The sequence below is a fragment of the Macaca thibetana genome, chromosome 7 (assembly GCF_024542745.1).
Source record: "Macaca thibetana thibetana isolate TM-01 chromosome 7, ASM2454274v1, whole genome shotgun sequence".
NCBI lineage: Eukaryota > Metazoa > Chordata > Mammalia > Primates > Cercopithecidae > Macaca > Macaca thibetana.
In genome coordinates, this window is record NC_065584.1 from 2,302,884 (window position 1) to 2,325,242 (window position 22,359).

Consider the following 22,359-nt stretch of genomic DNA (forward strand, 5'->3'; position numbering starts at 1 on the left):
GGTAGGCGTGGCTTTGCCTGTGTGCAATGTACCTGCAGGACCTGAGCTCGGGCCTGTTAGGGACTCTGGTTGGTGCCCTGTACTTGGCCACCCCGTGCACCTGGTAGAGGCTGCCGGCGTGGCGATGGGGCCCCACGTTCTCTCGCGTGGTCACCCCCAGTGAGGCGCCAAGGGGTGTCCCACCGGAAACGCTCAGGTCCCGGCTACCTGTGGGGCCCTAGTCTGTGGCCACTCCAGCCAGGCTGCCCCTTGCCCACCTCTCCCCCTGGTCGCTCTTCCTGTGCTCCATGCTGACTTGAGCCAGCTCAGGGCAGGCTGGGCCTCTGGCACCCCAGCGGTAGGGAGCCCAGGCCCCTGAGCCCACATGTCCTGGAGGGGCAGTCTCCCTCCCTTGAGCTGGGTTATTTTGGGGTCTGCAGAGGATGTGGCCTGAGGATGAGGAGGGTGGTGGGTCCTGTGAGGACTCTAGGAGGGGGTCCCTGGCTGGGGAGGAAAGGCCAGAGCCTGGCAGACCCGGGGGTAGGTTGGAGCCCTGGGCCCTGTCCCACCCTGAATAAAGCAGGCAGGTGTGGCCTCAGGCATCTGACCTGCCTCTCCATATCTGCAGCGCTCCTTCACCCTCATCGTGGAGGCCTGGGACTGGGACAACGATACCACCCCAAATGGTGAGTGAGCCCTGGGCCAGGTGGCAGCGCCTCTCAGCTTCAGGGCACCTGTGGCAGGGCCCATGTTCTCTGCCTGCTTGGGACAAAGCCTTTCTTTACTCTGAGGATCATGTGTGCTGTTTCCCTTTTTGCTCTGGCTGCCAGGAAGCTCTGCCACGTTTGGGATTTGCAGAGCTGTGCATGCACTCTCTTCCCCAGTCCTAGTTTTGCCTATGTTGTTCTCCTATTGGGTGTGCTCTTTTGGGGCCCATGTCAGTGACTTAGTGGAGGGGACACCGTTGAGTGTCTCTCTGGCTTTGTGGCCCCCTCTACCTGTCTGTACTGGAGCATGGAGCCTTGGGGGCCCTCTCCCTGAGGCCCACCTGCTAGCTGGCTGACCTGGGCAGGGGCTCTGCAGGGCCCCGCAGGGGTAATGGGGGGATGACTTCCGTGGGTGGATGCAGAAGTACCCGCAGGCCGAGGGAGCTGCTCATGTGAAGGCTCAGGCAGGAGCGCGCTTGCTGTGCAGGAGGGGCCACCGGGGCCGGGCTCAGATCATGGGGGCTGGCACACCACTGAGAAGACACGGGCTCTGTCTGGCAAGCTCTGGCTGCCTTATGGAGGGTGGGCTGTGGGGCCAGGACAGAGACCGAGGAGGAGCTGCGCCATGAATCTGGGCGTGTCAGGGTGACCTGGACCAGGGGCAGTCTGAGGGCATGAGGGAGACTCTGGCTGCTCTCAGAAGTGGAGACATGGGGTTGGCCAATGGGTTGGAGGTGGTGAGAGAGCAGGGCCAGGGCATCCTGGCTGCCAGCAGAGTGGAGGGGCTGTTTACAGGGCAGGGATGGCGGCAGGGGTGCCAGGTGGGGAGCAGCAGCTGTGGGGACCCCAGCGACTCAAGGCAGTGGTGTTCCCTGAGGGGGTGGCAGGGGGACAGTCGGGCTGAGGCCCAAGCAAGGTCGTCAGGGCTCTTGATGACGTGGGCCTGGAGAGGCTGGGGCGGCCGGGAGGCCCCTTGGGGAGTGGGCCAGCTCAGTGTCCTCCCAGGCCTTGGCCCACGAGGCGGGAGAGCTGGGGTCTGGAGGACCTGTTCATCCTTTATTGTGGAAAACATCGAGCCTGTGCCGAAGCGCAGGGACCGGCATCGCAGACTTTGCATACCAGCACCAGCAGCTGCGGTGCTCCTGGCCCCTGGTCTCCCATTGTCTTACTTAAAGTGAGGCTTAGCCGGCAGGTCTCAGGACCTGTGCCTGTCTTGGGGGCCTGAGGAGAGGGTTGTTTTAAGGTGGGGACGGTAGCAGTGTTTGGCACTTCTGGGAGCAAGTCACAGCACAGGAGAGGGGAAGGCAACTGAGCGCCATGCCTGTGCTGGCGAGGGCTGGACACGGTGCCCAGCTGTGTACAGGTGTTGGAGCAGGGCTGTGGGTGGGTGGGCACAGATGTGGGATACGGGACTCGCCCCCTGGCAGCAGTCATGCCTTCTCTGTGGAGCCCGTGGTCTCGGCAGCCCTCCCTGCAGGACCCCCTGCCCCTGGCTGGGCCCCCCAGCCCTCTGCGTTTAGGGTGGAAGCAGGAGCGCAGGCTTGGTGGCGGGAGGGATAGGCCTCTCGGGGCCCTGAGCTTTCTGTAGCAGTCTGGCCAGGGGCCCTGCCCTCGGAGTGCTGCTGCCGCCTGCTGTGCCCCGGCCTTGCGGCGGCCGCAGACTTCTGCCCCGTCCCCGTTGTTCCTGGAGGCCACCTGGCTGGGCTGGTGTCTCTGGCCTGTGCTGACTGTGCCGCCTCCCCAAGAGGAGCTGCTGATCGAGCGGGTGTCGCATGCCGGCATGATCAACCCGGAGGACCGCTGGAAGAGCCTGCACTTCAGCGGCCACGTGGCGCACCTGGAGCTGCAGATCCGTGTGCGCTGTGACGAGAACTACTACAGCGCCACCTGCAACAAGTTCTGCCGGCCTCGCAACGACTTTTTTGGCCACTACACCTGCGACCAGTATGGCAACAAGGCCTGCATGGATGGCTGGATGGGGAAGGAGTGCAAGGAAGGTGAGGGGGCTGCCGGGCCACGTGGAGGGCAGGGAGGGCCTCGGGCAGGGCCCTGGGCACGCGCTTTGCCGCCAGGCTGGCTGCAGCGGTGCCTCTCGCTCCTCTCTGTTCGCAGCTGTGTGTAAACAAGGGTGTAATTTGCTCCACGGGGGATGCACCGTGCCTGGGGAGTGCAGGTGAGTGTGCCGCCGGCCCGCCTTTGCCCTTGCACCCTTTGCCCTCACATCCTCGCTGGCACACTCGGCCTTGCTCTCGGGAGTCACCCGGCGCTGGCTGGAGGTCGCGTGCGCAGCCTGTGAGAGCCGGGCCGTGTGCTCGGGACGCTCCTTGGTGCAGTAGGTGCGTGTCTGAGCGTGGGGTATGTCTGATGGCGGCAGCCCTGTGAGGATGGTGAGGAGAGATTGGGGAGGCTGGATGGACAGTCATATCACCAAGCGGCAGAGACCTGGAGGCTGCAGACCACCCGAAGAGGGGGCACGGGCAGAGGACACAGTAACCCTGTCCATGTGGAGGGGGTAGGCGGCAAGCGGCCGACAAGTGAGACCAGCAGGCGAGGGGTGGCAGAGCAGACCGGTGGTGGGAGATGAGGCCTGCAGGACCAGGGAGAGAGGAAGGGGCTGCTGGCAGGTTTGTAGCTGGGCAAGGTGGGTGGGAAAGCTGTGGTAGCTGTTGAGTGGAGAAGCTGTTGAGTGGTGGGAGGCTGAGAGAGGCAGGCTGTGAGGAGGAGGCTGCTGTGGGGCATGTGGGGGTTCGGGGGGAGGGGCCAGCGGAAGGGGGAGAGGGGCACGGGTCCTGCAGGCATCCTGGGTTGGAGCCCAGGGGTTTGTGGATGGATTTAATCAAGGAGGAAGAGTCTGGGGTCAGGAAGAACCCCAAGCCGCCGCGTAGTGGAGCCATCGTGACTGAAGGAGGACTGCCGCAGAGGAGCAGGCAGGGCAGAGGTTAGGTGGATGTGGAGAGGCGATGCCCGCCCTGTCCCCGGAGATACCCAGAAAGCTTGTGGGAGAGGCCTGGCCTCAGCCCCGCGGGGTCTGTGGGGGGCCTGTGGCATTCAGGCAGTGTTGAAAGCCCAGACAGCAAAGGGGGAAAGACGGAGAGGAGAGAGGCCAAGAAGCAAGTCCCAGCTGCCGCAGGTCAGGGCGGATGGATGAGGAGCCAGCAAGGGCCTCCACGAGGGAGTGGCTGGGGTCCTGCAGCCAAGTCCAGACAGTGGAGGCCTCTGGACCCGGACCAGGGCGTGGGGGGATCCAGCCGGGGGACTGGCAGCTTTGCCCTAGAGTGGAGCAGAGAAGTCGCGGGGGGGAACCAGAGGGGCTGGAGCCCAGGGTCTGGGGTGGGCGTGGGCTTCGAGCCGTGGTGCTTAGTGTGTGTGAGCAAGCTGGGGAGCCCGAGAGGGGCACAAGTAGGTGGAGGTGAGTACCACCCTCCAGCCAGCCTTGGATTTCAGGGGTCCCGGAACCTCCCTCTGAGGAGTAGGTTTGCCTCCATGGGACGAGGACCGTGGGGCACAGTGAGGCTGAGTGATTTCCCCAGGATCACACAGCATGGCGTTGCAGAGAGGAGTAGGGGTTTGGGAACCAGCTGAGTTGGGAGCCAAGGTGGGGAGGTGGGTGACCTTTCCACAGGCCCCACGGCTGAGTGGCCTGGAGGGCTGTGAGGAGCTTTCCTGGCTGGTCCCAGAGCAGGGAGGCAAGGAGGACTGGGGTCGCCCACCTGGTCACTTGCACACGCAGGGATTCCCGGCAGGTTGAGTCTCAGAAAGTGCAACAGGGTGGGCCTGGTCTGGGCAGATGTAGATGTAGGCCCACGGGAGTCGGCCCTGCTCACCCTCGCCTGGCCCAGCGTGCATCACACAACCTGGATGGCAGTGCCACCCTCCCTGGATGGCTGCTGGCTGGCAGCCGCAATGTCCCACCAAGGCTGGAGGAAGGCGGTAGGGAAGCTGGCCATCCCTGCCCTTTCCCCGCAGGAAGATGAGGAGACGGAGTCCGGGGGGCCTGGTGGGTGGGGCAGTAGGTGAGCCCCGCCTGCCTCTCTTGCTGGCCCTGTGGGGGAGGCCCAGCTGTTGCTGACAGCCTCGGCTCAGGTTCCAGTGCAGGACGCCCCCCCCCACCGGATGCTGCGGAGATGGCCATGCCTTCCTGCCGCCGCCTCTCCAGGGCCCTGGGGCTGCTGGCTGGGGAAACCAGGAGGTGGGGGCCTGGCGTGGGCTGCCCCGCCCAGGGTCGAGAGCACGCCCTTGGGACCCACGAGGTCTGGGCTCTGAGCCCGGCTGTGGCGCTCCCTGGCGGATGACCCAAGGTGTGTCACAGCCCCACCCTGAGCCTGGGTCTCTATGTCCATGGAGGAGGAATTCCAGGTGGGACTCGAGGCCACCCGCATGGGCCACTGTGCATGCTGGGCTGGATACCATGCTGGGCTGGATGCTGGAGACACGTTCTCCCCAGCCTCAGTTTCCCCATTTGTGGCAGGTGAACTGGGCTGATAGGCCTTCGGTGCTGGCTGTGTGGCTTGAGGGCAGCTCAGGAAGGGCCGTGGTTCTTTCCTTTTACAAAAATAAAGTGTTGCGGGTGCCGGTGTGGAAGTGACGTGGCCTGGACGACATTCCCATCCTGCAGGACCAGAGAGTTCTAGGAAGGGCCCCCCGGGAGTCCCGGCAGGGCCTGGATGGCAGCCCGCTGGGCCTTGGGGTGTCGTCATTGCAGGCTCTCTCCCCTGACGGAGGCACTCTTGAGTCAGGCCAAGTTCTCCCTGGCCACCTGCCCTCTTCTGGAGGACTCCCAAGACGGGACGTTGGCCGATAGCCTGGAGCAGGGCGAGGCCTGGGGGTTGTGGCCGGGGGGCCACGAGGCCTCTCGTTTCCAGGGTGCAGGTGGAGCTCCTGCAGGGTCAGGAACTGCCCTGAGCAGGGCCAGCCCAGGCTAGCCTGTGGGCCTCAGTAGCCCCATCTATGAGATGGGTACCTTGTGGGACTTGACTGGGAGCGAGCGAAATGACTATCTTTGAGGTGGGGGTGAGGGTATGTGCTGTGCCCAGGGCCACATGGCCGAGGCAGGGCCAGGAGTGCTCCCCTGCTGCCCACCGGCCTGCCCAGCCCCTGGTGCCACCCAGCCCTTGCAGCACGTGGTGAGTCCGAGCCGGCGTTCTCATCCCCGGGGTCCCGGCAGGGCCTTCCTTTCCTGGCGCCTGCTTTCGGGGCCCAGCTCACGAGTGAGTCCCAAAATAGCTCAGGGAGGAGTGACGGGACAGCTGGGACTGACCGCCGGCAGCCAGAGGCCGGGAATGCCCGTGACAGTGGGGCTGGCCTGCGGGGCCGCAACCCCTGCCCGGCTCGGGCTGCTCCAGTTCAAAGGCCTGAGGCACCGGTCCTGGGTGTGGCTTGGGTGACTGTGCCTGGCTCCTCTGCCACCCTTTCAGGTGCCACAGCTCACTGGGTCTTGCGCCCCTCCGCCTTCCCCCAGGTGCAGCTACGGCTGGCAAGGGAGGTTCTGCGATGAGTGTGTCCCATACCCCGGCTGCGTGCACGGCAGCTGCGTGGAGCCCTGGCAGTGCAACTGTGAGACCAACTGGGGCGGCCTGCTCTGCGACAAAGGTAGTGGTGGGGGGTGGCGGGCCTGATGCTCTACCATCGAAGGGTGGGGTGTCGGGGAGCGGGGGGCCTGCTTTTCCCCTGAGCATCCCACCCCTGCCCCCAGACCTGAACTACTGTGGCAGCCACCACCCGTGCACCAACGGAGGCACGTGCATCAACGCTGAGCCCGACCAGTACCGCTGCACCTGCCCCGATGGCTACTCGGGCAGGAACTGTGAGAAGGGTACGTAGGGGGCCTGCTGCCCAAGTTCTGGCCAGGCAGGGACTGGTTCCCTTGGGAGCTGGTCAGGCTCCATCCCTCTGGCCTCTTGTGTGGTGGGCCCCTGACCCCCAGCTTCGGAACCTGTGGACTTGGGGAGGCGTGCCTGTGGCAAGCTGGGGCCTCGCTGCCAGCTCTGCCTCTCCCTGTGGTTCTGCAGCTGAGCATGCCTGCACCTCCAACCCATGTGCCAACGGGGGCTCTTGCCATGAGGTGCCATCTGGCTTCGAATGCCACTGCCCGTCGGGCTGGAGCGGGCCCACCTGTGCCCTTGGTGAGTGTCTGCACATGAGTGGGGGACTCCCGCCTGGCATCAGTAGGGGTCTGGGAGTGGGGCAACTCGCCGGGGATGGGGTGCAGTGGTCAAGTCTACACGTGTGGCTGTGGCTGGCTTGGCGAGGACAAGTGGCAGGAAGACCCAGGCTTGTGGCCCCACCTGCCCATGGGGACCTTATCCCCACGGCTCACACTGCCAGTGCCCCACCTTTCTCCATCCTCTGCAGACATCGATGAGTGTGCCTCGAACCCATGTGCGGCCGGTGGCACCTGTGTGGACCAGGTGGACGGCTTCGAGTGCATCTGCCCCGAGCAGTGGGTGGGGGCTACCTGCCAGCTGGGTAAGGGTTCCGAGTGTGTGCACAGGAACATGGGCCATGCATGCGGGCTGCTGGGGCTGCTGCTGGAGCTGCTGGGCTGCGGGCGCCAGGTGCCGGTGCTGCAGGGCAGGCAGGGCCCGAGCCCCACGGCTCCCCCTTGTCTCTTTCACAGACGCCAATGAGTGTGAAGGGAAGCCGTGCCTTAACGCTTTTTCTTGCAAAAACCTGATTGGCGGCTATTACTGTGATTGCATCCCGGGCTGGAAGGGCATCAACTGCCACATCAGTCAGTATGGCGGGTGGGCGCCGGCGGGTGGGCCGAGGCACATGGGACCCCGCCTCTGACCCTGCTCCTCTGCCCCCAGACGTCAACGACTGTCGCGGGCAGTGTCAGCACGGGGGCACCTGCAAGGTGAGGCGGGGCCGGGAGGGGGTGTGGCGTGGGTGCTGCGGGGCCGTCGGGGCACCTGCGGGAGGCTCACCTGGCTGGCCCGCCCAGGACCTGGTGAATGGGTACCAGTGCGTGTGCCCACGGGGCTTCGGAGGCCGGCACTGCGAGCTGGAACGAGACGAGTGTGCCAGCAGCCCCTGCCACAGCGGCGGCCTCTGCGAGGACCTGGCCGACGGCTTCCGCTGCCACTGCCCCCAGGGCTTCTCCGGGCCTCTATGTGAGGTGAGGTCTGCCTGGCCACCCTGCCCCACCTGCTGCTCTAGGAGCTGTAGGGCAGGCCTCGTCCCCGACCATGGGGCCTGAGTGACCCGGGGGTGCCACAGGGGGAGTTGTCCCCACGGCGTCCCAGGCTCAGCCCTCCCCTGGGTGCTGGGTGGGCAAGCGGGGCTGTCACAGGTCACCAGGCTTGGCCCCTTGTGGCCCTCGCTTGTGATGGGTCTCCTGGTGGCCTGGGCTAGGAACCCCCGGGCTGCTGCCTGCCCAGGCCTATCTGTCCAACTGTGCACTCCCTCGGGACTGGAGGGCAAGGGGCTCTGGCGGGCAGAGTATGTGAAGTAGGGTGGGTGCCTGATGGTGGACGGGCATACACCTGTCATGGGTGAGTCCTGGGTTGGAGTGGGCGTCTCTCTCGGGGCTGATGCTCTCGCCTCCCTCTGACCATCTTTTGGTGCTGGACCCCCTCCCCCAACCTCCCCTTTCCCCGTGCCTCTAAAATAACCTGCCTCCCTAGCACCCCTTCCCCACCTCCCCCACCCCTGCCTCCCCGTTACCTGCCTCCCTACCACCCCTTCCCTACCTCTCCCACTCCTGCCTCCCTGTTACCTGCCTCCCTAGCACCCCTTCCCCACCTCCCCCAACCCTGCCTCCCCGTTACCTGCCTCCCTACCACCCCTTCCCCACCTCCCCCACCCCTGCCTCCCCGTTACCTGCCTCCCTACCACCCCTTTCCCCACCTCCCCCACCCCTGCCTCCCCGTTACCTGCCTCCCTACCACCCCTTCCCCACCTCCCCCACCCCTGCCTCCCTGTTACCTGCCTTCCTACCACTCCTTCCCCACCTCCCCCACCCCTGCCTCCCGGTTACCTGCCTCCCTACCACCCCTTCCCCACCTCCCCCACCCCTGCCTCCCCGTTACCTGCCTCCCCGTTACCTGCCTCCCTACCACTCCTTCCCCACCTCCCCCAACCCTGCCTCCCCGTTACCTGCCTCCCTACCACCCCTTCCCCACCTCCTCCACCCCTGCCTCCCCGTTACCTGCCTCCCTACCACCCCTTCCCCACCTCCCCCACCCCTGCCTCCCCCCCTGCCTCCCTACGTTACCTGCCTCCCTACCACCCCTTCCCCACCTCCCCCCCCCCTGCCTCCCTGTTACCTGCCTTCCTACCACTCCTTCCCCACCTCCCCCACCCCTGCCTCCCCATTACCTGCCTCCCCGTTACCTGCCTCCCTACCACCCCTTCCCCACCTCCCCCAACCCTGCCTCCCCGTTACCTGCCTCCCTACCACCCCTTCCCCACCTCCCCCACCCCTGCCTCCCCGTTGCCTGCCTCCCTACCACCCCCTACCCTACCACCCCCACCCCTTACCTCTCTTTTTTCCCTGCCTCCCCCCACCCACCTCCCTACCACCTCGGCCGCCCTCGATCCTGCCCTGGTCTTGGTGCAGAGGGTGGGCCTCCGGTGCAGGGGATGGGCCTCCTGTCCAGAGGGCTTCTTGGAGCCCAGGGCAGGGGTCTGACCTCAGAACCTGTAAGCATGGCAGTGGCTGGCCCTGGAAAAGACCCTCAGTCTTGGCTCTGAGGGTGGCCAGGCAGTGTGTGAGGTGCTCAGGAGCTGTCCTTCCTGCCAGCAGCAGGGGCCAAGGCCACATCCCTCCCGAGGGATGCTGAGGAAGCTGGGCTGCAGTGGAGGTGGGGTGGGGGCCCACAGGTAGCTACGTTCAGCTGACAAGGCCTGGGCAGTCTCAGGTGGGCAGGGGTCTTGGACTCTGGCTGGCACTGCCAGGCCCAGGGCAGAGGGGCCTGGGGGTTCCCAGGGATCTACCTTCATGTGGACAGAGGCCTGGCCTGGGCTCTCACAGGCACCCCCTACCCTGCAGGTGGATGTCGACCTTTGTGAGCCGAGCCCCTGCCGGAATGGCGCTCGCTGCTATAACCTAGAGGGTGACTATTACTGCGCCTGCCCTGATGACTTTGGTGGCAAGAACTGCTCCGTGCCACGCGAGACGTGCCCTGGCGGGGCCTGCAGAGGTGCTGGGGGCGGCGTGGGGTGGTGGGGGAGATGGTGGGCAGGGGCGGGCCTGACTCCTGACCCTACTGCCTGCCATAGTGATCGACGGCTGCGGGTCGGATGCAGGGCCCGGGGCGCCTGGCGCAGCAGCCTCTGGTGTGTGTGGCCCCCATGGACGCTGCGTCAGCCAGCCAGGGGGCAACTTTTCCTGCGTCTGTGACAGTGGCTTTACTGGCACCTACTGCCATGAGAGTGAGTGGCTGTGAACAGCGGGCTGGCGGTGGGGCTGGGCTGGCCTGAGGCCCTGGCTCACCCTGCTTGCTTCTGCAGACATTGACGACTGCCTGGGCCAGCCCTGCCGCAATGGGGGCACGTGCATCGACGAGGTGGACGCCTTCCGCTGCTTCTGCCCCAGCGGCTGGGAGGGCGAGCTCTGCGACACCAGTGAGTGTTCCAGCGCCCGCCCACGTGGCCTGTGCCTCCACCCCTGTGGGCCCCTCATCACCCCGAGGTGGGCTACTGTCTGGGTGCCGCAGGCCCAGTACCCGGAAGGGCCTGGCCAGAGGGTGCTGCCACCACGGGGTGGAATCTCAGGCTCCCCCATACCTGGGGTCGGCTCCCCGCCACGACGCTCCTTCCCTGCCCCTCTCTGTCCTCCCTTGGCCCAGCTCCAGGGCTTCCTCCCCCGGGAAGCCCCCCCTGAGCGCCGGTGACCCCCCGCCTGCTGACCGGCGTCCTCGCCCCCAGATCCCAACGACTGCCTTCCCGATCCCTGCCACAGCCGCGGCCGCTGCTACGACCTGGTCAACGACTTCTACTGCGCGTGCGACGACGGCTGGAAGGGCAAGACCTGCCACTCACGTGAGTGCCCGCAGGCCCCGGCCGCCGACCCTGGCCCTGGCGGTCTGGGGCCCGCCTGCTGAGCGGCCCATGTGCCCACAGGCGAGTTCCAGTGCGACACGTACACCTGCAGCAACGGCGGGACCTGCTACGACAGCGGGGACACCTTCCGCTGCGCCTGCCCCCCCGGCTGGAAGGGCAGCACCTGCACCGTTGGTAAGGAGCCCCCGACGCCCCTGTCACCGCTGGGCATGGGCCCTCCCCGGCGCCGCTCCCTTGGGCGTGATGGGCGGAGGGGTCTTTTTTGAGGGCCACACCTGCCCCTCGCCCCTGGGTCTGTCTGCCCTGTCTGGGTTGGGGGCGTGGTATGGAGACCCAGGGCCTGCGCAGGGCCAGGTGAGAAGCTCCCTCCTCCTCCTCTCCTTGCAGCCAAGAACAGCAGCTGCCTGCCCAACCCCTGTGTGAACGGGGGCACCTGCGTGGGCAGCGGCGCCTCCTTCTCCTGCATCTGCCGGGACGGCTGGGAGGGCCGCACTTGCACTCACAGTGAGCACGGGAGGGACATCCACAGACCACATCCCTGTCCCCGACTCTCCCCCCATCCCCTTCTGCCAGCCCCTCCCCTGGCTGCCCCTGCCCCCAGCAAAAGGCACCCTCCTTGATGCCCTCCCCAGCCCCACAGCCCGATCACGCCGAGCCAGCCTGGACCGTGCCTGGCACGCTTGGGGGGTGGGTACTGATCCCCTGCCTTCTCCTTCTTCTCCCAAACCAGATACCAACGACTGCAACCCTCTGCCTTGGTGAGTGGCACCCGGGGGCCGCAGCAGGGGTGGGTGGGACTTGGCATATCGCGGGGGCCGCCTGATGCCCGCCCTCTGCTCTGCAGCTACAACGGTGGCATCTGTGTTGACGGCGTCAACTGGTTCCGCTGCGAGTGTGCGGCTGGCTTCGCGGGACCTGACTGCCGCATCAGTGAGTGGCCTGGGATGACAGACAGCCCCAGCCCGGGAGCCCTTCCAGACCAGCCGAGGTGTCAGGAGTCTGGGGACATCAACGTCCACATCCCTTGAAGGGCAGTGTGGCCACAGCCGCTTCCTGCCTCTCTCTGAGCCTCAGTTTCCCCACATGACTGTGCCCTGTGGGGTTCCTGTGGTGTACCCTGCCAAGTGACTGGGGGGGGTGCCAGCCCGGGGGACCAGACCGAGGCCAAGGGAGCTGTGGGGGTTGGAGCATGCAGCTTGACATGGGCTCCTCTGTGGCCGCAGGGCTGTTGTCCCTGGGTGTCGGCCCAGGTATCTGTCCAGCACCCCTTGGCTGGTCCAACGCAGCAGCTGGGGCTAACCCAGGATGGGACAGGCCCACTGCAGAAGCAGATGGAGGAGGGTGCTATTGGGCCAGGGTCAGGCTGGGCTCAGGAAGGCCTCGGGCAGGTGGCAGCTTGGGTGCTGGGGCAGGTGGGACCTGCAGGGCTGGCGAGGCCTCTGTGCTGGCCTAGGGGCTGCTTCTCATCGGCCTGGGGCTTGCGCCCGCGTGCCACTGGCTCCCCGCTGCCCTAGGCCATGCCAGTCCTGCGGCGGCCGTTCACCGTGCTCAGCAGCAGCCGCTCTCCCCGCAGACATTGACGAATGCCAGTCCTCGCCCTGCGCCTACGGGGCCACGTGTGTGGATGAGATCAACGGGTATCGCTGTAGCTGCCCCCCTGGCCGAGCCGGCCCCCGGTGCCAGGAAGGTAGGCCCCGTGTGATTGCCCTGGCCTGGGGCGGGTTGGGGGCCATGGGTGAGACCCAGCCCCGAGGGCCAAATGCACACTGCTGACCCTTGAGCCCCTTCTCCCCACAGTGATTGGGTTCGGGAGGTCCTGCTGGTCCCGGGGCACTCCGTTCCCGCACGGAAGCTCCTGGGTGGAAGACTGCAACAGCTGCCGCTGCCTGGATGGCCGCCGTGACTGCAGCAAGGTGCGGGCTGCCTGTGAGCCTCCCTGCCCTGCCCGAGGCTGGTGCACGCTGACCCTGACCACTCTGTGAGATCAGGAGGCGGGTGCTGGGGTCAGGATGGGCTGAGAGCTGTCTGCCCCAACTTGAGGGACACCCAGGGAGGAGGGAGCTCAGCCAGGCCCCATGCTTCAGTGTGCAGTTGGGAAAACTGAGGCCTGGTCTGGGTCCTGCCTTGCTCCGCCTGCCCTTTCTGGTGTTGAGCTTGGCCTGCCTCCCTGGGAGCCCTGGGTGGGGGGTGGGCTGGGACTCACAGACCTGGGCGGTGTCCCTCCCTGGCATGGGGCCTGTGCCCGCCTGTGGGTCCTCATCTGTGTGCCTGCATCTGACCCTCCTGTGCGTAACTGCCCAGGTGTGGTGCGGGTGGAAGCCTTGTCTGCTGGCCGGCCAGCCCGAGGCCCTGAGCGCCCAGTGCCCGCCGGGGCAAAGGTGCCTGGAGAAGGCCCCAGGCCAGTGTCTGCGACCACCCTGTGAGGCCTGGGGGGAGTGCGGCACAGAAGAGCCACCGAGCACCCCCTGCCTGCCGCGCTCCGGCCACCTGGACAATAACTGCGCCCGCCTCACCTTGCGTTTCAACCGTGACCATGTGCCCCAGGTGAGGGGCCTGGTGGCATCTGAGCTTGCAGAGGCCACACGCCAGCATCTGCTTGTGGCATGGCCAAAGCCTAGCCCCGTGGGGCAGGGAGGCCCTGGCTGGCTGAGCAGAGTCACTCTTGGTCACAGAGAGTGGCCCTGTGGGGTGAGATGAGAGGGGCATTGGGCCTGGTGCTGGGTGTGGGTGGCAGAGGAGGCTGGGAGAGCAGCCAGCTGGGGGTGCCTGTTTGTCCAGCTGTCCTGAGGGCCTGGACTGATGGCACCATGGCTGCCTCACCCCAGCTCTTGGGCTGCAGTGCTGTGGGCAGTTTTGCCCTAGCCAAGGACCCAGCTTTGTCTGCTGTGTGCTTGGAGCTGGGCCCCCGTCTCCCAGGAGGGGCTCAGAACTAGAGGAGACCCACTGTACCCCGCCCCTGCCTCTCCTCCCCCCACTGCCCTGCAGGTGGAGCTGGCTCTGCCATGAGGGCAGGCGAGTGGGCACCGTCACTCCTGCCTCCTGGTATAGGGCACAGCCGGGTGGGAAGCTTCCCCCACTAGACCCTGGGCATCCCTGCTCTGCTCTCCTGGGCGGGCTACAGGATGTGTCCCACGTGTACCCACAGTGCCAGTCCAGGGACGTAGCTGTCAGGTTCACGGCCCTGCCCTGCCCATGCACTGCCTGTCTCTGCCCAGGGCACCACGGTGGGCGCCATTTGCTCCGGGATCCGCTCCCTGCCAGCTACGAGGGCTGTGGCACGGGACCGCCTGCTGGTGTTGCTCTGCGACCGGGCGTCCTCCGGGGCCAGTGCAGTGGAGGTGGCCGTGGTGAGTGCCAGTGGGGAGCAGCACCTGGGTGGGCCCTGGGTCCAGTCCTATGCAGGTCCTGGCTGTGCTGGGCAGAGGCTCTGGTGAGGCTAGCCATGGTGCGGAGGGACTGCAGGCAGGCATGTCTCCCCAGGCTGGGGCTGCGGCCCCTCACTGCCCATGCTGCAGGCTCATAGAACTACTCCCTGGGCCTGGCCAGCACTGAGGACATGCAGGGCTGTGGTGTGGAGCCCGCTTCCCCTGCAGCTGCATCCTCGCTTGTCCCCTGCTCTGTCTTTGCCTCTGTGTCCCCACGTCACAGGCAGCAGGAGAGTCCGCGGGCTCAGTCTGCCCTGGGAGGCCTGCTTTGGGACTGGCACCTGCCCTGGCCTTGGGGGGTGTCAGATGTGAGTGGATACCAAGGGGGTCGGGTGAGACTGGGGTGGGGATGTTCTGGAACATGATGAGTGTGTGCAGAGCAGTGGGTGTGGCTATGGCACAGCATAGCAGGTAGAGGCCATGGCCAGGCACAGGAGGGATGTGCAGTGTTTTGGTGCCCTGAGGCTGCAGATGGGGTGGGGGACACGGGTGGGTGCTGCTGGGTGATGGAAGGGCAGTAGGGGCAGGGGGAAGATGTAAGAAGTATGCCAGCACGGGCATGCTGCCATCAGGGACGTGGTGGAGGCAGGGGTACAGCCCCGGGTTGCTGTGGCTTCGTGAAGGCACTAGGTTTGTGGTGCCCTTGGGGCGTGGCCCATAGGTGGGGGTGAGGGCTGGGAGCTGACGAGAAGGGATGGCCATCTCGGAGCAGGCGTCAGTGAATGGAGCCACACCCCCCACCGACCCACTGCCTGGTGGTAAGGTCCCCACCGCAGGACTCCAGGCTCTCCTGTGTGCCCGGACGGGGCCACCCTCCACCCCTCCACTTCCCCCCGCCACTACTGCCTGGTGGTGAGGCCCCCACTGCAGGACCCCGGGCTCTCCTGTGTGCCCACCATGCTCCAGCGTGGCCAGAGCCTCAGTATTGGGGGCAGGCTCCTGGGAGCCTGGGGCTCTCGGGCCATCCCCCCAACGCCTTTCTTTGCCGCAGTCCTTCAGCCCTGCGAGGGACCTGCCTGACAGCAGCTTGATCCAGGGCGCGGCCCATGCCATCGTGGCCGCCATCACCCAGCGGGGGAACGGCTCACTGCTCCTGGCTGTCACCGAGGTGAAGGTGGAGACAGTCGTTATGGGCGGCTCTTCCACAGGTAAGCACGGGAGGTGGGCCCCTGGGAAGGTGCCAGGCGGGCAACTCAGGCATTGGCATAGAGCCGGCCGATCCTGCCAGCCACCAGGAACACAGAAGTCCCTGGCACCTGCTGCCCCAGCCGCCCAGCCCCACAACCCGACCTTCCCAGCCCCCGTCCTGGGACCCTCCCACAAGCCAGGAACCAGAGGGTAGGGCCTGGCCGCCTGGCCAGCAGGGCCCTCCCAGGCCTGGATGTGTGTGGCTAGTGCCCTGCAGGCACCCAGGCCTCAGTGCCTACCGGCTCTTCTCCCCGGTCCCCAGGTCTGCTGGTGCCCGTGCTGTGTGGTGCCTTCAGCGTGCTGTGGCTGGCGTGCGTGGTCCTGTGCGTGTGGTGGACACGCAAGCGCAGGAAAGAGCGGGAGAGGAGCCGGCTGCCGCGGGAGGAGAGCACCAACAACCAGTGGGCCCCGCTCAACCCCATCCGCAACCCCATCGAACGGCCGGGGGGCGGCCCGTGGGGCGGCGGGGGCCACAAGGACGTGCTCTACCAGTGCAAGAACTTCACGCCGCCGCCGCGCAGGGCAGACGAGGCGCTGCCGGGGCCGGCCGGCCACGCGGGCGTCAGGGAGGACGAGGAGGACGAGGATCTAGGCCGCGGTGAGGAGGACTCCCTGGAGGCGGAGAAGTTCCTCTCGCACAAATTCACCAAAGATCCTGGCCGCTCGCCGGGGAGGCCGGCCCACTGGGCCTCGGCCCCCAAAGTGGACAACCGCGCGGTCAGGAGCATCAATGAGGCCCGCTACACTGGCAAGGAGTAGGGGCGGCCGCCAGCTGGGCCGGGACCCAGGGCCCTCGGTGGGAGCCATGCCGTCTGCCGGACCTGGAGGCCAAGGCCATGTGCATAGTTTCTTTATTTTGTGTAAAAAAACCACCAAAAACAAAAAACAAATGTTTATTTTCTACGTTTCTTTAACCTTGTATAAATTATTCAGTAACTGTCAGGCCGAAAACAATGGAGTATTCTCGGATAGTTGCTATTTTTGTAAAGTTTCCGTGCGTGGCACTCGCTGTGCGGCAGGAGAGAGCAAAGGGTGTCTGCGTCCTCACCAAATCGTAGCGTTTGTTACCAGAGGTTGTGCACTGTTTACAGAATCTTCCTTTTATTCCTCACTCGGGTTTCTCTGTGGCTCCAGGCCAAAGTGCCGGTGAGACCCGTGGCTGTGTCGGTGTGGCCCATGGCTGTCGGTGGGACCCGTGGCTGATGGTGTGGCCTGTGGCTGTCGGTGGGACTCGTGGCTGTCAGTGGGACCCGTGGCTGTCAGTGGGACCTACGGTGGTCGGTGGGACCCTGGTTATTGATGCGGCCCCGGCCGCCGGCACGGCCCGTGGCTGTTGGCGCACCTGTGGTTGTTAGTGGGGCCTGAGGTCATCGGCGTGGCCTGAGGCCGGCAGGTCGACCTCGCGCTTGCTGGCCAGTCCGCCCCGCCTGCCGTCTGTGCTTCCTCCTGCCCAGAACGCCCGCTCCAGCGATCTCTCCACTGTGCTTTCAGAAGTGCCCTTCCTGCTGCGCAGTTCTCCCCTCCTGGGACGGCGGCAGTATCGAAGCTTGTGACAAGTGCCTTCACACAGACCCCTCGCAACTGTCCACGCGTGCCGTGGCACCAGGCGCTGCCCACCTGCCGGCCCCGGCCGCCCCTCCTCGTGAAAGTGCATTTTTGTAAATGTGTACATATTAAAGGAAGCACTCTGTATATTTGATTTAATAACGTCAACATTCCGGCCTCCCTTGTTCTTTGGGTGCTGTTCCTTTTGCAATTAGGGTCAGACTGGGAGAGAACCGCGCCGGCAGAGAGGCGTGAGGCAGGGGGCATGTGCTGGGTGTTGGCCCACATGGCTGTGGTGGCTGTGGAGGGTGAGACGGTCCTGCTGAGTCAGGGCCTGCCAGGGCCTCGAACGCATTGCCAAGTTGGTAGATGCAGGTTTGGCCAAAACCTTCCTGGGAATGGGGAGGGGGGTGTCTAGGTGCCTGGCACCTGACCCTGACTACAAACAGCTGAAAACAGTTTTATAAAATAGTATAAAATTGCTTACCCATGAATACCTATCAAGGTCTTAAGGAATTAACAGTTCAAAATTTTTATTCATTCATTTATTCCTTTGTTTTGCTTGTTCATTCAGAGGCAAGGTCAGCATTTGAGAGGCTGGAGGCAGGAGAGAAGCAGCCCTTCCACCTGGCCCTGGAGCTGGTTTTGCCTCTCACTGCTTGAGCCAACTGGAACATGGCATGGTGGCCTCAGGGCTGGGCATGGAAGGCCGACTCCAAGGCTGACTCCGAGCCGTCTGTCAGTGACGTGCAAGTCTTTAACCTGCTGTGAGGGGCAGGAGGTCAACTGAGTCAAGGAGCAAAGCCAAGAACCAGATCTGTACAAAAAAGAAGAAAAAAGTCCTGCTGACAGCCTGGGAGTGAGGCTGCCTTGCACAGGCAGAACAAATGAATGAATGAATGAATAAAAATTTTGACCTGGTAATTCCTTAAGACCTGCTGGTTGCTGCAGAAGTTACTCTGGATGTCTGTTGAGCACTGCTGCTAGGGACTCCAGTGAGCACTGCTGCTGTGGACTCCAAGAAGCTGTGCAAATGAGCTATGGTGTGCACTCCAGGGGCGGTCTCTCTCTCTCCAGCTGGAGTCCTCCCATGAGCTCCTCCACCGTATTGAGCCAGGTCTGCAGGGACACACAGAGGAGCTGGTAGGAGATCCTGCTTGCCATCGGCTGCTCACAAGCCCAAGGCTTGTGCCCTCAGGGTGGGGGCAAGGGTTAAACCCACCTCCTGCCTTGGCCCCAAGGAGTTGGCCAGGCAGTTCAGGCAGAAGGCCAGCCCCTGAGGAGTCATGTACACCATGACTCGTGTGGACATGAAGCCCATGTTCCCACCACCAGGTTGGCCAAAAAGACGGCAGGCTTTGAGTTTCCTTTTAAACGGCGTTTACCTAACTTGCAGTTCCCTAGGTTCCTGGTGGAACCAAATGCAAATCACCTTTGTCATAGACCTCTGTACGCCTCATGAATTATTTTTCAAGGTCAGTGAGTAGACCACAATCAAACCAAGCACAGAGGGGAACCTGGCACCATGATTGAAATGCGTGCAGAGGCATCTGAGTATACTGGAATTCTCAGACATGGATTGTAAAAAGCTTGCTGTGCTCAAAGACAGCTTGGAAAAGCTGATAGGCCAAACAAACTTCAACCTAGCACCAAGTAGAACTTCTGGAAATGAAAAAAAAAAATACAATCTTCAAACTAAACACTCCAGAAGTAGTTTGGCAGCCACTCTTAGACACTGCTAAAGAGAGAATTTGTGAACTAGAAGATAGGTGAGAAGAAATGATCCAGGCTACCCGCCAGGACAAGAGATAGAAAATAGCATCAGCAGCTGAGGAGGGGGCCCCAGGCAAGGGCCTGGCAGGGGCTGTCCTGAGACCCATGGGAGCCCATCAGGCATGGAGTGAGCAGTGAGTAGGTGCGGCAGGTATAGCAGGTGTCATGGGTGGGGCTGGGTTGCCTAGTTACTTCTGCAGGAAGTGTCCCACAGACCTGCACCTCCCTGGCTGTGCCAATGTGTTCCCCCAATTCTGGGGAAGCCCCTGTAACCTCGGGGAGATGCATCTGGCTTGGAGTCTCACAGGACGTAGACTGGCCTCCGTGCCTGTGTAAGGGTGTGCGGCTGTTGGAGGGGTGGCACTCGGGTCAGCATGCACCAAGTGTGCATGGGTTGAGCTGAGAGCCTCTGCCGTTGCCTGCATTTGTCCATGGTGGGCAGGCCTGCCACCCCAACCCCAAGCTTGTTGTCCAGTGTCCTGAGCCCACTGGGAGTTCATGGCCTCCCTCCACCCGATACTCAGTCATAAACCACCACTTAGGTGACCTTGCACCTTTTCAGGCCTGGCTGGTGCCTGGCCATAGCCAGCCCATGTGGATGGCAGCACTAAGAGGTCCAGGCCCGGCCAGCAGGCTTACTGCTCGCTGTCTCACGCCATGCCAGGGTGGATGATGGGGCTCTTCTTCATCTCAGTGCTACCACCCCCATGGTGTGGTCATAAGCAAGGCTGGGTTCTGGCCCAACCCCCTGGGGTGAGCCTGGCAGTCCCCTCCTTCGGACCCTAGGCCACCTCCACGCCTCCCGAATGCCACTCACCTGCCTCACAGAGTCCACTATGCAGAGGCCAGGGTCCACAAGTGAGGGTTAGGCCCCAGGGTCCATCCTGCTACCACCAAAGCCTTGTTCCCTTGTGGGTGGGTGGAGGAGTGGCTGCCTCCAGAGAGGGTGCTGTGTGGTCTGCAAATCTAGCGAAGGAAGGCAGGCTCTCTGGCACCCCCAGGCTGGTGCCAGGCTCCTGGGGCCCCTCTGGCTGTGGCTGCAGGAACCCTGGCGGCCACCTCCGCTCTGGCCGCTGGGCTTGGGACCTGTGCCACTCCTGTTTGCCCCTCAGGACACGCAGGCGTGCCCTGCCACCCATCCTGGCTGCCGAGTTCCTGGAGCCCGTTGTGTCCTGCCCTGCCATGAAGCGGGGACCCCCGACGGCGAGTCTCCCGCTGCCTCCACTCTTTTTGCTCTTCCTGTTGACAAGTCTGGGGTTCTGACCCGCTGTGCGGAGGGAGAGCTCCTCTGTCACTGGGGCACATGTCACCAAAATGAGCACCTGGGCCTCCCCAAGCCTGGTGGGCAGTGAGCTTGGGGGACACCAGGCTCTGAGGCATGTGCCAGGGACAGTGGGGATGGGCTGCGCACAGGGCCTGTTCCCCACACTTTGGAGCTGCTCCCAGCTGGACCCAGAGGCTACATGGCTGTTGGCTGTGTGGCTCGGATGGGAAGGGTCTGGATGCAGAGGGAACTCTGAGGTGGCCACTGCGGCCCCAGGAGGGTGCCTGGCTGAGGAGGCCCTGGGCAGCAGGCGCTCACTCAGGCAGAGTATACAGGGAGCCACACCACCATCCCTGCCACCACTTTCCAGGCAGAGTGACCTGTGCACAGAGGCCAACCTGCAGGCTAGATGGTGTGTGCAGGGCCCCATGCGCACATGCCTTGGAGACTCCCGCCTCCCTGGGCCATCCTCTCCCACTTCTTCTCATTCCCACACCGTGAGAGCAGGGAGCAATGAGTCGGCCCTGCCTAGCCTGGCTCGAGAGGTGCGTCCTGACTGCGCCATCTGACCCAGCCTGGGACCAAGTCATGGCAGGGGCCTGCTGTGGGTGCAGAGCCCCTCTCAGGTGGTGAAGCAGCACCTCCCGCACCCACTGCTGCCAGGGCCGCCTGCTGCGTCCTTGGTGTTCGGCTGCCGGGACTGCGCCTGCTGGTTCTGCTTGGCAACAGCTCTGACTGCTGCGTCTCCGAAGAAACCGGGCCCCAGGGTGCAGAGAGGAGGTTCCACACAGGAGCCTGGTCCCTGCGGTGGCCAGACCCATTAACCCCTGCAGGCCAGGCAGCAGCAGCCGGCTGGGATGGGCCTCATGGCGGTCACAGGCCCAACTCCAACTGTCCCAAGACCCAGCAGGGCTCACCCCTTCCCCATCAGACCCAGGGTCTTCCAAGGAGCCCCTGAGGTCAACAGGGACCTGTTAGGTCTCAGATGGAGAGCATCTGGATGCCAGGGCTTGAAGACCTTTATACAAAAGGGGAAACTGAGGCCCGGGAGGAAGGGACCTGCCCTGTGACATTCTTCATGGCTCCCCAGCCCTGGTGGATTCAGGGGCTAGGATTTGAGTCTTGGGGTGGCGTTCTGAGAGGAGGGCAGCCAGCAGGAGGCACGGAGCCACGGGAGGGCTTGCTGGGGACAGTGGTGTCAGTGCGGCTCTGGGCCAGGGGGCTGGGGTGGCAGCTGGGCGGCACCGGGGGCTTCTCCTCTGGGTAGAGAGGCGCTGTGGAGCATCTGTAGGGGCAGAGGCAGGGGCCCTAGGAAGCTCACTCTAGGCTAGAAGGTGTGGCCTGTGGGGTCACCTGTTCAGCTGCAATATTGTTATCCTGCTGTTGATCTGGGAACCAGGAAGTGTCTGCTTGAAAGCCTTCTGTGGAGGAAGGAAGCCCAAACTGTAAGGAGGATTCTAGAAGCACGGAGGAGGCTGGAAAAGGCTGCCGAGAGGCCTCCGGGGCTGCAGCGTCCTTGCTCTGGTGGATTGGCCAGGTGGCTTCCTTGTGCATCACAGGTTTGGGGTGGCCCAAGGGGAAGGGGGTCTGACCCCGAGGGCTGGCAAGGACACACTCATCAACCGTGGGCAGGAGACAGGTCCTGGGAGAGCGCCCAGGCCATGGGACGCGTCCACTCAGGCAGGAGGCCTCTCACCCGGCAGGGCTGGGCAGCCCAGGGTCCTGAAGACAGCCTTCCCCACGGTGGCCAGGATCACCCCCGGGCCCCTCAGCCCTCATCCCACATGTTGCCATTTCCACAGCTGGATCCAGTCCCCCCACTCAGCACCCCGTCCCGCCCCTGCCTTTCCTTCCACTCCTGCAGGCCTCTGGAGGCCAGGACCGCCCCGCCACCCCGCCAGACCGCAACAGCCCTGAGGGGCTCGGTAGCCAGAGATAGGCCCTGCCTGCACGCACAGCGCGGAGCCGCAGAGGAGGGGCCCGGCGCCTCATCATCAAGATGCTCATTTGACGTGATCAAAGTGCGGCACAAAATGGCTTTCCGGAGCTAGAGCCCTGAGGACCCAATGAGCAATCGGGCAGCAAAGCAGAAGAACGGGGCGGCGGGGAGCTGGTGCCGAGACTCACACGAGGCCTGGAGCCGGAGACGGGGAAAGGAAACTCGGGGCACAGCCTCTGAGTCCCAGGAGCTGCAGAGGGAGAGGGAGGGACGGACGGAGGTGAGAACATCACATGAAAGAGTGCATTTCTCTGAGCTAAGTGGAGACCCCAGCCCGCAGACCGGGGGGCCCACCGGCTTCAGGCTGGGAACCTGGTGCCACGGCAAGGCCTGGGGAAAAGGAAACTTTCCGAAGCCACAGGCAGACGCCCCGCCAACGGGGAAAGAGAATGGACTGTGTGGTGAGCTACAGCAGCGAGCCCCGCAGAACGAGGCCCCCTGCCCGGCTGTGGTCGGCGGGCTGGGGGCGGGTGT

The 22,359-nt window shown here is 64.4% G+C and overlaps 2 protein-coding genes across 3 annotated transcripts in view; one reads left to right on the forward strand and one right to left on the reverse strand.

Annotated features, from left to right (window-relative positions):
• JAG2 (jagged canonical Notch ligand 2) overlaps window positions 1-17,005 on the forward strand; it is a 28,773-nt gene extending 11,768 nt beyond the window's left edge. The window contains exons 3-26 of one of the 2 annotated variants that reach the window (XM_050796970.1): window positions 608-665; window positions 2,432-2,683; window positions 2,799-2,859; window positions 6,145-6,275; window positions 6,379-6,498; window positions 6,695-6,808; window positions 7,038-7,151; window positions 7,303-7,416; window positions 7,496-7,542; window positions 7,630-7,803; window positions 9,679-9,829; window positions 9,909-10,061; window positions 10,140-10,253; window positions 10,557-10,670; window positions 10,752-10,865; window positions 11,079-11,195; window positions 11,422-11,449; window positions 11,536-11,621; window positions 12,265-12,378; window positions 12,489-12,604; window positions 12,993-13,235; window positions 13,907-14,038; window positions 15,108-15,264; window positions 15,567-17,005. In XM_050796970.1, the coding sequence (XP_050652927.1) occupies window positions 608-665; window positions 2,432-2,683; window positions 2,799-2,859; window positions 6,145-6,275; window positions 6,379-6,498; window positions 6,695-6,808; window positions 7,038-7,151; window positions 7,303-7,416; window positions 7,496-7,542; window positions 7,630-7,803; window positions 9,679-9,829; window positions 9,909-10,061; window positions 10,140-10,253; window positions 10,557-10,670; window positions 10,752-10,865; window positions 11,079-11,195; window positions 11,422-11,449; window positions 11,536-11,621; window positions 12,265-12,378; window positions 12,489-12,604; window positions 12,993-13,235; window positions 13,907-14,038; window positions 15,108-15,264; window positions 15,567-16,063 (3,321 nt within the window). In that variant the 3' untranslated portion in view covers window positions 16,064-17,005. The remainder of the gene's footprint in view (window positions 1-607; window positions 666-2,431; window positions 2,684-2,798; window positions 2,860-6,144; window positions 6,276-6,378; window positions 6,499-6,694; window positions 6,809-7,037; window positions 7,152-7,302; window positions 7,417-7,495; window positions 7,543-7,629; window positions 7,804-9,678; window positions 9,830-9,908; window positions 10,062-10,139; window positions 10,254-10,556; window positions 10,671-10,751; window positions 10,866-11,078; window positions 11,196-11,421; window positions 11,450-11,535; window positions 11,622-12,264; window positions 12,379-12,488; window positions 12,605-12,992; window positions 13,236-13,906; window positions 14,039-15,107; window positions 15,265-15,566) is intronic. The other variant, XM_050796971.1, reaches the window with a different exon arrangement.
• Window positions 1-22,359, reverse strand: part of PACS2 (phosphofurin acidic cluster sorting protein 2) — a 421,633-nt gene that overhangs the window by 245,086 nt on the left and 154,188 nt on the right. The window lies entirely within an intron of this gene.